General features: G+C 42.2%; 1 protein-coding gene across 1 annotated transcript; it reads right to left on the reverse strand.

Moving 5' to 3' along the window:
• Positions 1 to 1,441: 1,441 nt before the first annotated feature.
• On the reverse strand, positions 1,442 to 14,632 carry LOC148081116 (uncharacterized). The gene is made up of 7 exons (XM_087788525.1): positions 14,521 to 14,632; positions 9,437 to 12,371; positions 8,470 to 8,928; positions 4,544 to 4,590; positions 4,418 to 4,482; positions 4,061 to 4,348; positions 1,442 to 1,852 (listed from the first exon to the last, which is right to left on the reverse strand). Exons 2-7 carry the CDS (start codon positions 12,188 to 12,190, stop codon positions 1,836 to 1,838), a joined length of 3,630 nt encoding a protein of 1,209 aa, XP_087644651.1. The 5' UTR covers positions 12,191 to 12,371; positions 14,521 to 14,632; the 3' UTR covers positions 1,442 to 1,835.
• Positions 14,633 to 16,424: the final 1,792 nt, after the last annotated feature.

The following is a 16,424-nucleotide window of genomic DNA, read 5'->3' on the forward strand; positions in this document are numbered from 1 at the left end:
CATAAGTATGTGTGCGTATAGATAAATGTGTGTATGTACATAGGTGTGTATAGATAAATGTGTGTATGTACATAAGTGTGTGTGTGTGCATAAGTGTGTATAGATAAATGTGTGTATGTACATAAGTATGTGTGTATAGATAAATGTGTGTATGTACATAAGTGTGTATAGATAAATGTGTGTATGTACATAAGTATGTGTGTGTATAGATAAATGTGTGTATGTACATAAGTGTGTATAGATAAATGTGTGTATGTACATAAGTGTGTATAGATAAATGTGTGTATGTACATAAGTATGTGTGTATAGATAAATGTGTGTATGTACATAAGTGTGTATAGATAAATGTGTGTATGTACATAAGTGTGTATAGATAAATGTGTGTATGTACATAAGTATGTGTGTGTATAGATAAATGTATGCATGTACATAAGTGTATAGATAAATGTGTGTATGTACATAAGTGTGTATAGATAAATGTGTGTATGTACATAAGTGTGTGTGTGTACATAAGTGTGTATATATAAATGTGTGTATGTACATAAGTTGTGTGTGTAGATAAATGTATGCATGTACATAAGTGTATAGATAAATGTGCGTAAGTACATAAGTGTGTGTGTAGATAAATGTATGCATGTACATAAGTGTATAGATAAATGTGCGTATGTACATAAGTGTGTATAGATAAATGTGTGTATGTACATAAGTGTGTGTGTGTACATAAGTGTGTATAGATAAATGTGTGTATGTACATAAGTTGTGTGTGTAGATAAATGTATGCATGTACATAAGTGTATAGATAAATGTGCGTATGTACATATGTGTGTGTACATAAGTGTGTATAGATACATTTGTGTATGTACATAAGTGTGTGTGTGTAGATAAATGTGCGTATGTACATATGTGTGTGTACATAAGTGTGTATAGATAAATGTGTGTATAGATAAGTGTGTAGATAAGTGTGTGTGTACATCAGTGTGTATAGATAAATGTGTGTATGTACATAAGTGTGTGTACATAAGTGTGTATAGATAAATGTGTGTATAGATAAGTGTGTAGATAAGTGTGTGTACATCAGTGTGTATAGATAAATGTCTGTATGTACATAAGTGTGTATAGATAAATGTGTGTATGTACATAAGTGTGTGTATAGATAAGTGTGTGTGTACATCAGTGTGTATAGATAAATGTGTGTATGTACACAAGTGTGTGTAGATAAATGTGTGTATGTACATAAGTGTGTGTAGATAACTGTGTGTGTACATAAGTGTGTATTTATAATTGTGTGTACATTTGTGTGTGTATATAATTGTGTACATAAGTGCGTGTAACTAAGTGTGTACATTATAACTCGTGTTGTAACTATCCTCGTGTACTGTGAGTCTCTGTGAGTCATGTGTGTGCGACTCCTTCAGCCCAACATGCTTCAAACATCAAGAAATGAGATTAAATGTACAAAAGGTTTTATTGACGGAAGTAAAATATCAAAGGTTTATCGAGTCAGAAATACATTCTGGTGAAGAAACGTCTCTCGTTTGAAATCACAGTTTGATCCGATGTTTCTTCTGAAAACGTTCCGTCAGCGACTCGTGCTAAACTGACTTCATGGGAACCATGGTCTCAGAAATCCTGGGTTGTTGTGCGTATGTACAGCATCTGTAAAACATGGTTCGAGTATAAAGTGTGTACAACTGAAGTAGGAATGAAACAGTTTCCCAGAATTCTTTTGGGAAAAACGAAACGTGATAAAAAACTGATTAAATATGATCCGATCATCTGATGCGAGTCAGTGGCACCCATGAGTCACAAGAATCGATGTTTCTCTTCTCACTGGTTCAGTTCGGATCTGCATCTGAGGAGGAAAACAAACATTTAACATGGAACCAGTAAATATAACAAGATGTCTTTTAAATGAACTCTGTTACATTTTAAGATAGCTAGGAAGCTAGCTAGCTAACACAACTAGCTGGTACGACAGCTGGCTAACACGACTAGCTGGTATGACAGCTAGCTAAGACAACTAGCTGGTACGACAGCTAGCTAACACGACTAGCTGGTAAGACAGCTAGCTAAGACAACTAGCTGGTACGACAGCTAGCTAACATGACTAGCTGGTATGACAGCTAGCTAACAAGACTAGCTGGTATGACAGCTAGCTAACATGACTAGCTGGTATGACAGCTAGCTAACACGACTAGCTAGTATCACAGCTAACTAACGCAACTAGCTGGTACGACAGCCAGCTAACACAACTAGCTAGTATCACAGCTAGCTAATGCAACTAGCTGGTACCACAGCTGGCTAACACGACTAGCTTGTATGACAGCTAGCTAACACGACTAGCTGGTATGACAGCTAGCTAATGCAACTAGCTGGTACGACAGCTAGCTAACATGACTAGCTGGTACGACAGCTAGCTAACACGACTAGCTGGTACGACAGTTAGCTAACACGACTAGCTGGTACTACAGCTAGGTAACACGACTAGCTGGTACGACAGCTGGCTAACACGACTAGCTGGTACGACAGCTGGCTAACACGACTAGCTGGTACGACAGCTGGCTAACACGACTAGATGGTACGACAGCTAGGTAACATGACTAGCTGGTATGACAGCTAGCTAACACGACTAGCTGGTACGACAGTTAGCTAACATGACTAGCTGGTACGACAGCTAGCTAACACGACTAGCTGGTACGACAGCTAGCTAACACGACTAGCTGATACGACAGCTGGCTAACACGACTAGCTGGTACGACAGTTAGCTAACACGACTAGCTGGTACGACAGTTAGCTAACACGACTAGCTGGTACGACAGTTAGCTAACACGACTAGCTGGTAAGACAGCTGGCTAACACGACTAGCTGGTACGACAGTTAGCTAACACGACTAGCTGGTACGACAGTTAGCTAACACGACTAGCTGGTACGACAGCTAGCTAACGCAACTAGAAGGTACGACAGCTGGCTAACACGACTAGCTGGTATGACAACTAGCTAACACAACTAGCTAGTATCACAGCTAGCTAACGCAACTAGCTGGTACCACAGCTGGCTAACACGACTAGCTTGTATGACAGCTAGCTAACACGACTAGCTGGTATGACAGCTAGCTAACGCAACTAGCTGGTACGACAGCTAGCTAACACGACTAGCTGGTATGACAGTTAGCTAACGCAACTAGCTGGTACGACAGCTAGCTAACACGACTAGCTGGTATGACAGCTAGCTAACACGACTAGCTGGTACGACAGTTAGCTAACACGACTAGCTGGTACGACAGTTAGCTAACATGACTAGCTGGTACGACATTTAGCTAACACGACTAGCTGGTACGACAGTTAGCTAACACGACTAGCTGGTACGACAGTTAGCTAACACGACTAGCTGGTAAGACAGCTGGCTAACACGACTAGCTGGTACAACAGTTAGCTAACACGACTAGCTGGTACGACAGTTAGCTAACACGACTAGCTGGTACGACAGCTAGCTAACGCAACTAGATGGAACGACAGCTGGCTAACACGACTAGCTGGTATGACAACTAGCTAACACAACTAGCTAGTATCACAGCTAGCTAACGCAACTAGCTGGTACCACAGCTGGCTAACACGACTAGCTTGTATGACAGCTAGCTAACACGACTAGCTGGTATGACAGCTAGCTAACGCAACTAGCTGGTACGACAGCTAGCTAACACGACTAGCTGGTATGACAGTTAGCTAACGCAACTAGCTGGTACGACAGCTAGCTAACACGACTAGCTGGTATGACAGCTAGCTAACACGACTAGCTGGTACGACAGTTAGCTAACACGACTAGCTGGTACGACAGTTAGCTAACACGACTAGCTGGTACGACAGTTAGCTAACACGACTAGCTGGTACGACAGCTGGCTAACACGACTAGCTGGTACGACAGCTAGCTAACACAACTAGTATAATCAATAATTTAAAGAAATGTTCAGATTTGTGAGGACCAGGCAAGGAAAGGTCATACGACGTCTGAATAAAAAGGTGATTCTGTCTAATCTAACGTTGTTACTGTCAACATCACGCACCTGTCACAGCGTCGCTCTTCTGCTGGAGCTGGCTGGTGAAGAACCTCTCTCTCTGAGAGAACTGCTTGTCCCAGGCGTCCATCAGCCGCTGTCGCTCCAGAACCTCCAGCTCCATGGTCTGAGGGTGAGCCTGGTCGATGTGGGTCTTCACGCCCTCCAGACTGTGGGAGTACTGCAGCTCCCCGCACACCATGCACACCAGCAGCTGGTTCAGAGGGTCGTAGTCCATGAGGTAGCAGTTCCTCCACAAGGCCACGGAGATGAAGTCCTCGTCCTGCTCCGGCTCACCTGGAACGATCAGACGTCGTCAAAACCATCATGGAGGCGACGATCGAGCGTCACTCGGCGAAGACTTACTGTGTGCGGCTGTCGTGGAGTTGTCTGGGAAAGTGAACGACGCTTGTGCCGAGTCCAGCGACCCACTTGAAGGAGAAGAAACGGTTCAGACTAGAATCATTCAAACCATAAACAAGATGGTCTCACCTGGTCAACTGTTGTGAATCCTTCTCCGGCGTCAGCCCCAGAGCTCTCTGCGACACAGGAGAAGCCATTTGAGTTTGTTTTTTATCAACATTAGTGATCGCGGTTGATTCTAACATGGACCCAAAGTGACACACAGTTCTGAACCTTTTCAACATGTGTTCATGCAATAGAAACAGCCCAGAGTCTCATTTAAGTGCCGAGAATTTCTCCATTTCTCTGTTTACTGGCATTTATCGTCTTTAATTCATTCATTATTGAACTTTTACGTGATCACGTCAATGGATGGATTAATATATACACAGGTTTAATCACACACCGGGGAAATTTAGCCATATTAACAATATATTAAAACATACAGGACAAATGTTAAAAAATAATAACAATAAGATCAATAATACAATGAAATATATATATATATATATATTTATTTATTCATCTCATATTTTATTATAAGATTATTAATCTAATTCTATTTGTATTTATATTAATTCATATCGTTATCGGCACAAGAAAGTGTTTACCACGTTGAAAATAAACGTGTTATTCAGATCTTCACTCCCGAGCAGACGACAGGAATTCCCCGGACGTTTATCGACTTCTTGGAGATGAATCAAGAGTTCCAAGTTCACACTGAGCTGCACGAACACCAGTTCTTCTCGCTCTAACAACAGTCATCAACAGCTGTGGTTGTTCTCTCAGGAAGAAGAAGAATCCTGCTTCAACTTTACTCATCTTTGTGCTCCTCAGCAAAATGTTAATGAATGTTGAGTTTTTATATCTCATTAATGATGACGACACCTGGCTGATGCTAATCTTAAACTCACGTTCATTTGTTCCACAGTGAGAAGATGAATAGTTCAGACACTTCCTTGTTGTCAACCAAATAATAATGTTCGTGTACAAAACAGAGAGTTTGTGCTGCTGTGAAGTCACAGATTATTATATAGTAGTATTTCCTGTCGCGTGATATTATGTATATTAAGTATTTTAGAATTCAGGGGTCCACAGACCCGCGGATCTGGTTTAACGTCTGCATTATAGTCACAAACTGGACTTGGCAGTAAAATAGATAGTATAAGAATTCGATTTTCACTAGTTAACATTTTGAATAAATTTGACATGTTAACATACACAGGCTTATATTAAAAAACACATTCAGTCGCTAATAATCAACAGAATAGAAATGAAATTAAAATATATATTTATGATATTTCTGTGCTGCCCACTAACAAAGGTTCTGTAATCTGATATAAAAGCACTTTTTTCCATTTGTTTTTTCCACAATAACTTATATATTTTAAGTGGAAATAAATACTCATAATAATGACAAAAGTCTTCATACAAAAACCCTAAACGCATAATCAATAATAGGAATAAATGATGAATAAAGTTCTATTAACTACCTCATGAGGGCCACAATCAAAGAGACACTCGTGGCCCTGCACATCTGAATTCTAAATATCCTTATTCTAAAGTTGAAACGTGGGTCAGTATATAAGCAAAGGAATATTATGTATATGTGACAAAGTATTGTTTTTATTCGATCATGCTTCATGAGTTCAGGCTGGACCAAGTGACAACATTAGGCTAGAACCTTATTCTACAGAACCTAATGTTAGCTAATGTAAAGTGACAACATTAGAAGGTGTTAAGAGGGTTATAAAGAATTGTTTCTTTGATTGTCACGTGTTTTACAAGCATGATCATGAAGTTACAGAATCTTTCGCATGTACTAATGGAACTGGAGTTACATCCGGGTAACTAAGTTACATCCGGGTAACTCGTCTTTCTTGCGCGTGTTGTGACGAGGTAAACAAACAGCTCATGCTAACATTAGCAGGCTAACTATGTGACGTGTACTCGCTCGACCCTATAAAAAACCAAGATATTCAACAACGTGAGCAGAAATACACAACAACACGATCACACGCAGAATGTCTGCAGACAATAGAGCGACGTGAAGAACAACATCGCGGATGACGTCACCGGAAGCTGCGTCACAGCACGAACGGTGAACTCGTGTGTTGACTCAGACCTTTCGCGCCAACCTCAGGACGCGGCGGGAGTTGTCGAGTCTCGGGCGCCCGTGACCCTGTCGCCGGTTCACCGGGTTCCCCTCCCTGGTCCACCTCTGGTAGGTACTGACCACCACCGACCGCGAGCAACCGACCAGCGCGGCGGTGTTGGAGATGCTCTGGCCCAGCCGGCGGGCCATCACGATCTGGCCCTTGTCATAGTCGCTCAGATCCTTCCGCTTCCCCATCTTATCCCGCGTTCACTTTCTAAACATCCATTTTCTGGACAAGGGATCTCGTCGCGCTGTCGTCATCGAAGCGACGAGCACGGAGATCTCGCGAGAGCGAGAGCTGCGCGGAATGCGGACTACGATTCGTCAACAAACACACGTGGTCTGTCGAGTAGATACTAGCGTGTCAATGTTTGCGTTTGTAACGTTTTCAATAAAACCTTCACAAACTGGGCGGTTGAGTTTTGTACCCAGACTCGCGAGGAACGTTATTAAACAAACGATAACCAATTATCACACGTCTGTGTTCCTTTCAAAGAAATCCGTGTGAAACACAAACGGAACGATACGATTGTCCCTTTTTATTTAAGTATTTAAGTAAGTCATTTTTATTTATATAGCGCTTTTCCAGACCAGGGTCACAAAGCGCTTAGACAAACAAAACAATATTCAATAAAATATATACTTTAAATGTCAAGATAAAACTGATAACGCAACAGGAGTTCCAGAAAATCAAGGAAAAGCCTGAACAAATAAGGAGTCAGTAGATCATCAAACACAGAGATGGTTCCAAAGCTTAGGAGCAACAGTCTGGAAGGATTTCTCTCCTCTGGTCCTGAACCGTGTTCAGGAACCATCAGTAGATTCTGATCCACAGACCTCAGAGCCGGAGCTGGGGTGTAAGGCTGGATCAGATCACTGATGGAAGTGATTTAACTTGTGAAATTACTTAAAACATCTTGATATAAATCTACCAATATCTTATAACGTTAAATTATATTCTATATAATAAACTATATTTCTTTCTTTAGCTTCTAAAAACACACACTTGACTATATCCACTATACATTGTACGTTTTTTAAGCATCATCTTTCACAAACATAGTCATTCAGATACTTGGGTCTAAAAACTACTCTCGACCTTGTACTCAGGTTGTTACACGTGTCCCTCCTGTATGTGAAGTACACTTCCCTAAATCAGAATTTGCATGTTGATACCAAACTGAGCTGTTGTAAGATTCTGCGCATTTTAAAAACTTTTTTTTTCAGACGTTACCTTTACATTACCTATCTTCTTAATTCTCAAATAGACACTTATAATCAGGTCTCTTGGACAACAAAATTGTTTTTATAAACAATACATACATAAATTATGATAAATAATTCTGTATAAATATTGAGATTTTTAATAAAATATAATTCAATATCTCTTCTAGCCTAACAAAAACAATGAGGTACGTTCTCAGGAATGACCTTCTTGTCAGTTGAGTAATAAAGAATGCAGAAATGCAGCTGCAGAAATGAGGTCTCTGTAATTACCTCGTAAATTTTCTATGTCAAGTGCAGGTTTTAAATCACCCTCCTTGAGATCTAAGATCAGGCGACAGCAGATCATAAAGGTTGGATCAAAGATGTAGAGATTAATTAGCGTAAAAAACAATGGTCTATGATTTTTAAAAAGTACACACTACACACGTAAAACACCAGATTTAAAGGATTTTATACATTTTCTCAGACAGGCCCCCCAAAAAGAGGACATGTCAAGGTAAAAGAGGACATGTGAAAGTGAAAGAGGATGTGTGGTGACTGACTTGTAGGTTAACTAGTTATATAATGGATCAAATGTTACATCTCGTTATTAATATTTCATACAAATCTTCATTGATATAATGTCTCTCACCTGAGTCAGCAGGTCCTGGGATGGTGGGATCGGTCTCCACTTGTTGTTGAAAGTTGTCCCAGCTGTTCCTGTTTGATCCCGATTAGCTTTCCTGGCTCGCTGCTCTTTCTTCTTTAACCTCCAGTATTCCCTCTTTCTTTTCATAAAGTCTTCCTCGGACTCACCAGCGATCCTTTTGGGAGGAACCAGATTGTTCAACGGTGCCGTGTCTGTAGGAAGGGCACCGAAGTGTTCGGGGCTCTGAGGTAGTACGCCGGGACTCAGTCCGGAGATCGGGGACTGACAGAGGGGTTCGATGGGATGCAGGTTCATGCTGGAGAGAGGGTTGTCTGGAGGGGTTAGAGCTGGAAGAGGCAGGGCGCAGTCCATGTCTGGGATCCTGGAAGTCCACTCATCATGGCACGACGTGAGAAGAGGATTGTCCTCGGAGTCGTCAAAGTCTTCAAGAGGAGCTTGTTCCTGAAGAATTAAGAAATATGATACAGCAGGGGTGTCAATCACACACGAGACCCGGGAGTATGAATCTGAGGACTTTCATTTTGGAGGCTTGGTCCATCTTAAGTATGTCCATGTTTGTCCTTTAACAAACATCACCAGATGTTATGATATCTCAATGTTTTGTTATTAAAGCCGAAGATATCAATGTGGATATTTATGCGTTTGCTACTCACAAAATGTAAGCTATTACCTAAAATAAATCAACAATAAATGTGTGAATGAAGTAAACCCGTAGAAACTTTCTCTGCCCTTCACACACAAATGATGCTTTCAATGACAGCGGGATTGCTATGGTGCGTTCAATGCGGACATTATAGAACTAAACTTGAACACTTAAACTGAAGGCTAATCAGATCAATTAACAAATGAACACATATTTAACAATTTAAATTTGCCAAATGTATGACGATGTACATTAAGGTTAATGGTTTATCAGATAAGAAAGAAACAATGCGATGACAAGCCTCACCTGTACATACATCTGTCCCTCTTTCTTTCTGGCCCTCATTCGAGCTCTCTGTTGTCTCTTCATGAGCTTCCAATATTCCCGTTTGGCCTGAAGACTGTCCCCGCCGCTCTGATTAAACATCGGCATCGCCCAGTTTTGTGCCTTAGGTTTGGGCTTCACCTGCGACTGCTGCTGCTGAGCCGGTGCCGGTGCCGGTCGTGAAGGCGGCACCTGCGGAGCAGCGCTCCTCGGACGAAGCCTCAGGTTCCTGGTGTGCGATATCGGTTCCTGATCGGCTTCCATCTTGCACAAGCTTACGACGATTTCGGGAGATGTTTCGGAACAGCGGTCAAACGTGGACGTCACATCTGGCGGAGGAATCTCCTGGCTCTCGTCTTCAAGACCTGGGCTGAAAGACACCGCGAGCTCCGGGGCGTCCGTTTTAATGTTCAACTCTTGTTCGTTCATATATTCAGACACACTTGGTTTCATCTCGACTTCCGGAGACTCTTCGGTCGTTTCCGTTTTCACCTGCACCGACTGAGTGTCTGTCACGCTACTGAGAGTTTCCTCCAGGAGCTTCTTCATGGAGGCCACAGCTTGCAGGGTGGTGATTTGGCTTTCTGCGGTCAGAACCGAGTTGAGGTCTGGCTGAGGGCCGTCGACCGCCGAGAGCGCCGAGCTCGAAGGCTCCACCTGTGGGCGGACGACTTCACCCGAGCAGGCATTAACGTCACCTGTCGGCTCGTCCTCGGTCTCCTGCTTTATGGCGTCGGTGTTCAGATGAACAGTATTCGTCTCCACTTCTGTTGGGTGGAGCGGCTCCATGTTCACGGCGACTTGTTGTGAGGCTCTTCTTCTCTGCATGGCTGAGTTGACCCTCGCGTGAAACACGCCCAGTTTCAGTCGGGTCGCCCGGGCTGCTCGCTGTTCGCGCTTCTTCACCCTCCAGTACTCCCTCTTCTTGGCCATCCTTTCCTCGTCCGTCAGAGTCGGATCAAACATGACCCTCGACAGAGATGGAAGACCTCTAGAGACGGCCATTTTCCTCACACAGTAGCCGAGGTCGGGCCCGGCAGACGGTCCCGGGACAAGGGGCTTGTGCATGATCCCAGGATGAGTGAGGCCCCGAACGCCATGTTGGACTGTTGTGCTTTTGATGGGATCCACTGGTTTGATCACGAGGGGTCCTGACGGTTCCGAGACCGACGCTCCGGACAGTGGAACAGAGACCTTAACTCTGGGTAAACGTAGCGAACGGGGAACTGGCCTGTAAGACGGAGCGGTTCTCCATTTTGTTCCCGTCGCTGGTTGAGTAACAGTCATATTTTTAGAGACACCACATGGGTTCTCTTCGTCGAAGAGTCCTGGATTCTGAGACATACTAAAAGTCATCGTACCGTCTTCCTTGATAAACCCCCCGATGGTCTCCGAGGCAGACGTCATGTGTCCTTCGGATATATGGCTTAAGTTTCGAGAGCGTCTGATCTCCTCCAAGATGGACTGATAGCGCTTCACTCGGCGCATGAACGAGTCCTTCTCCGCCAGCCGAGCCTTCGCCTCCATGGACATCTTGGCCCGTTGCTCTCGCTTCTTGACCCGCCAGTACTCTCTCTGTTTGGCTACCACCTGCTCCGGGGTGTCGTTGAGGTCAATCCTCGGGACGTTTCTAGACCCGAATCCGGAAATAAGGGACAGTTTTGCTCTCGAGTTTCTCTGATTCATCACTTTCTGAGCCTCAAGAAATCTCTGTCTGGGTGTTTTGCATCTGGACACCCCTCGACCGAAACCGGCCGCGGCGGCGTGAGGTACAGATCTAGCCATGTGTTGGCCCAATGAGCACCCTATTTGAGGTTTAGGATTCTCCCGTTTGAATTTAGCACGATTCCACTGTTTCTGGCTCGATCCGTTAAGAGGCGACTTTATCGGGAGGTGACATGGAAGGCAGTTTGGGGTTGAATTTGGCACCGCTCTGCCCTCCATCTTAACATCGGTGTGGTGCGTCCTCCCGGGGGTCTTACCGAGCCTCGCCGCCAGCTTTGCCCTCTGCTCTCGCTTCTTGATCTTCCATTGTTCTCTCCGCCTCGCCGCCTTCTCTTCCTCCGACTCCAGCATTTGTAAGTTGACCACGCATGCATTTCTCTGCGTTTGTCCCAAAGTGGATTTAGTACCAATTTGAAGCACCATTTTGTCCCTGGTTTTGGCAGAATTGGATCCACCTTGAGGCAAACGAAGACTTGTACTTGAGTTCACAGTTTGTTTAGTTTGAAGCGTCTCGTGTGCTCTCTGAGGTCTAGACACCGACACGTGTCGCACACAAGGCTGAGATTTAACCCGGGAAGAGCCGACGCTTCTAGCTCTGCCGTTCCGGGCGGCGGCACCAGGCACAGAGGACGTGTTGTAGTTCTGGGTTCCATTAGTGGACAGCGAGGCGAAGGTTCTGCTCTCCGACGCCGACACCGTCGCCGAGATGTAACACGACGACGGCGCCTGAGGTGAGTCACACTGTGGCCACTTCTCATTCTGTCTTTGCACCGCTTCCTCGTCTTCCACTTTGATCTCCTTCCGGGCCAGACTGTACGGCGGTTCCACCACCAGAGCGAGAGGACGACCGGCTTTATCTCGACAGTCTCGTCTCAGCACTTCCGCTTTCTCCGATCGCCGAGCTCTCTGCTCTCGCTTCTTGTTCCTCCAGTACTCTCTCTTTTGAGCGAGCGTGGCGTCATCAAACGCCGAGGCCGGCTGGTACCGATGTGAAGCGCTCTTGCCCTTCATGGTGGACAGTAGAGTGACCCCCCCACCCGTCTGCACCGCCTCAGTGTTCGTCCAAAAATATTGGAAGACGTTTCCCTCCCTTGGAATGTGCCATTTTCCATGGGAATATCATTTCAAATAAAAGATTTGATGTTGTTTTCTCCTGATGGTTTCACCAACATCACATCCCTTTACTGGGTTTCTGGAAAAAAGAGAGATTTTTAAACTCTTAATTAACTGATCAATTTAAGATGGATGTTTGACCACAGTTAACTGAATCACACAGATTTAAAAATGTTTACAGTTGCAGCTCCAAGATAGTTACGTCTAGTTGAGTAACTTCTGCTTCGAGTTACGGATCACATGTTTCAACTGAAGTTTTTTTTTTAAGTTAAAGCAGGGTGGTCCCCAACCCCTGGAGAAAGAAAATCATTTGTTTTGATTATTACAGACGGAAATGTGTTTTGTTTCGAGAAAAGATGGTATTTTCTCTGGAGTAACATTAGCCTGTGAGTCTCTGAATGTCAGGACATAAGTCTTGGAAAAAATGGGATAAATTTCTGTTGTCAGGGGCCAGATGATAGATTATATATCACATTATAAATGTGACTGTTGTCAGGGGCCACATGATACATGTGACTGTTGTCAGGGGCCAGATGATAGATTATATATCACATTATAAATGTGACTGTTGTCAGGGGCCACATGATACATGTGACTGTTTTCATAGGGCCAGATGATAGATTTGACTGTTGTCAGGGGCCAGATGATAGATTATATATCACATTATAAATGTGACTGTTGTCAGGGGCCACATGATACATGTGACTGTTTTCATAGGGCCAGATGATAGATTTGACTGTTGTCAGGGGCCAGATGATAGATTATATATCACATTATAAATGTGACTGTTGTCAGGGGCCAGATGATAGATTATATATCACATTATAAATGTGACTGTTGTCAGTGGCCAAATGATACATGTGACTGTTGTCAGGGGCCACATGATACATGTGACTGTTGTCAGGGGCCACATGATACATGTGACTGTTGTCAGGGGCCACATTATACATGCGACTGTTGTCAGGGGCCACATGATACATGCAACTGTTGTCAGGGGCCACATTATACATGCGACTGTTAAATACCGATACATTTCGAGGTCAAAGCTGATCAAATCAAAGTTTTTCGAACACCTCCTGCTCTGGAATACGTTCAAAACACCATTCAGACTTTAAAATGTAGATAAAAGTCCAAATTATAAACGAGGGATTTGGCTTTTTTTGAAGCTTTCATAGTTTTCTCGTCACGGGGGCCACAGCACAGTCCACTCTGGGGATTTCCCGGCAAGGAATTGTCTAGTTTATTTCATAATTAATGCCGTTTGTTACGGCTGATGAAATACAGTGATTTAGGCTAAAAAGAATAATCTGGGGTCTCGTAAAATACACCATTTCAAGTTAACTTCCTCTTCATTTCTCTTTGTTCTTATTTTTATGAATAATTGCTGTATTGCTGTCTACTTGGAAAAAAACTATTTCCCGAAGGAGACCTCTTGAGGGATCAATAAAGTGCTACCTAACCTAACCTAAATACAGAACATTTGTATAACATCTTAAGACGTTTCTATTTGTTCAGGCTTTTCCTTGATTTTCTGGAACTCCTGTTGTGTTATCAGTATTATCTTGATCTTTAAAGTATATACTTTATTGAATATTGTTTTGATTGTTTAAGCGCTTTGTGACCCTGGTCTGGAAAAGCGCTATACAAATAAAAATTACTTACTTACAGGTACTTTTACATCGACAATGTTTTTCGGTTCACACTTAGATATTTAAACAAACAGGTTAATGAGACAAGGTGTGTTTTGTTGATCTAATCTATAGAGAGACAACATCTCTAAGCACCAGGTGATGCTTCAATAGATGTAAATACAGGTGATGTTAGAGGTGAAGTACTGGCTCATACTACATTTTAAAAGAATCATAATCGATCATGATTCAAACACATCTTGTTGTTGTTGTTGTTGTTGTTGTTGAGGTCCAGGCAGGAAGAGGAAGGACACTGTCCCTTTAAATAATGTCTTCCTCCATGTCAACCCCCTTTAATGTTCCTCTACGATCGTTAAACCGTTAAAAACCAAATAAAAGCCACCATCACACGGGTGTGTTCGAGGCACAGAAACACTAGAAATATGTGGTAAATCCTGGAGCTTCACGTCTCTCGCGGGAGACACAATGGACAACCTTCTTCCTGTTGTGTCCACAGACGGACGGGGACAGAAAGACGAAATGGAGCAGAAATGGAGGACATCGACACGTAGGTGGAAACGAAACATGCATCTTGGTTACCTTCGAGTCACCCCTAACTTTCCCGGGGCGGTGACTGAGCAGGATTTGTGGGCTCTTGTTACGGAGAAGCTAACTAGCTACAGCTACAGCTAGCACTCTCAGGGAAGGCTGCCTTGACAACCCACAGAAAGTACCAGGATGTAAGACCTGGATCTGGACGTGTCCGCGTGTGCGCGCGTGTGTGTGTGCGCGTGCGTGTGTCGGTCACACGCAACAAGAATGAATAAATAATGATATCGATGACATATCGTGGGATTTATATAAAGAAAAGCATGTGTGGAGAGAACCACGAGACCATAGTTGCTCGTGTGCACAACAATAATATAATAATATAGATAAAAATATAGTTTATATATTTTATATAAAAAAATGTTTTTACGTATAAATATAATGTATATATATATGTAAAAAACACATTTTATTTTACAGAAAAAGGCACATAATCCAACGAGACTACAGCCATTTAAAAGAAAAATAAACCAAGCAATAATTATTTATTCTTGTTTATACATATTTTTTTAATCCTTATTCTCAATGAATAACAAAGAAACACCCAATCTGTTAATATATTGTAATCTATAAATATGGTTCGTATGAGTTTGTTTAAATAAAATAAGCGTGCTTAAAATATAATCACATATAACCTTATATAGGATTATATATCAAGTATAGGGTGCGTTTAATTACGGCTCACATTTAAAAGGTAGCATCCAGAGGTGTCCAAATATTGACACAAACATTTTTTTCTCTGATTCAAAACAATCCTGTCATCCTTGACAGGTTCACACGATTTTTGCAAGGTATCTATGGATGTTTGAATTTAATTGTCAATAATTCCTATATTTATTTTATATATTTAAAGTGGTAAATGTGATGCAAATAATGTGTTATTGGACAGTTAATGTTATAAACTTAAACGTAAATATTTCTGACTGAGTTTGTGAGAGTTTTTTTTAATGTTCCACAAATATATATATTTTTGGTGCTCTTTTTGGAATTTTCTTTTACTAAATAACATTGTATGTGATGGTATTACATCAGGGTCGGGGTCACGGGGGCAGCAGCTTCAGCAGGGACGCCCAGACCGTCCTCGCCTCAGCTCTTCCCAGGGGGATCACTAACTAGTAAAGTTCTACCTTACCTTAACTTAATCCAAGTCCCAGGCTTAAGTTTATCTGGAGGTCTTTGAAAAACCAAAACAACCCTGTGACTCTGAGGTTTCATCACACATTCAATATAAATGATTTCAGGGATTTATCTTGAAGAAAGAAGTCAACAAATGAAGCTCAAACCTTCCTCAAAGCACGTCCAGCTGAAAGGAGGCACAACCATGAAGAGATCTGACATAACAATTCAGAGTTTTGAAAAACCGCCACAAACAGGAGGTTTACAACCAACAACACTGAACAGATAGGACCCCAAAATATACTGCTTATAACTATTTTTAAATTGACCAAATACATCTAAAACATGGACCTAAAAATTAAAAATTAATAAGAATATTATATAAAGATAACTTTTATTCTTCATAGATTCATGAAGAATTTAAAAAACTAAGTTTCATAACTATTAAAGGTAACTTTTGTAACTATGAAAAAAATATATATATGGACACCACACCTATATGCAGAAGACTGCATTGTTTTTATCATTTTTAGAAAAAAACTTTTTGCAATGCAACATCTTCAAACGTTAACAAAACCTTTATTAAAGATAAAAAATGGAGTCACTTTACCAACAAAACTGTGAAAATACTGAGCCAACAATGGAGCTCGACCATCAAAACAAAGGTGCGGATGTTGCTAGCAGGAGTAGCAATGCTAATGCTAATGGGGCTAACGAAGCTAATGTTAGCAATGACAACGTAGCTTCAGAAAATGTCAATTAAAGAAACAATAGAAAAG

Source organism: Callionymus lyra, chromosome 4, assembly GCF_982586985.1.
Source record: "Callionymus lyra chromosome 4, fCalLyr1.hap1.1, whole genome shotgun sequence".
In the NCBI taxonomy this organism is placed as follows: domain Eukaryota; kingdom Metazoa; phylum Chordata; class Actinopteri; order Syngnathiformes; family Callionymidae; genus Callionymus; species Callionymus lyra.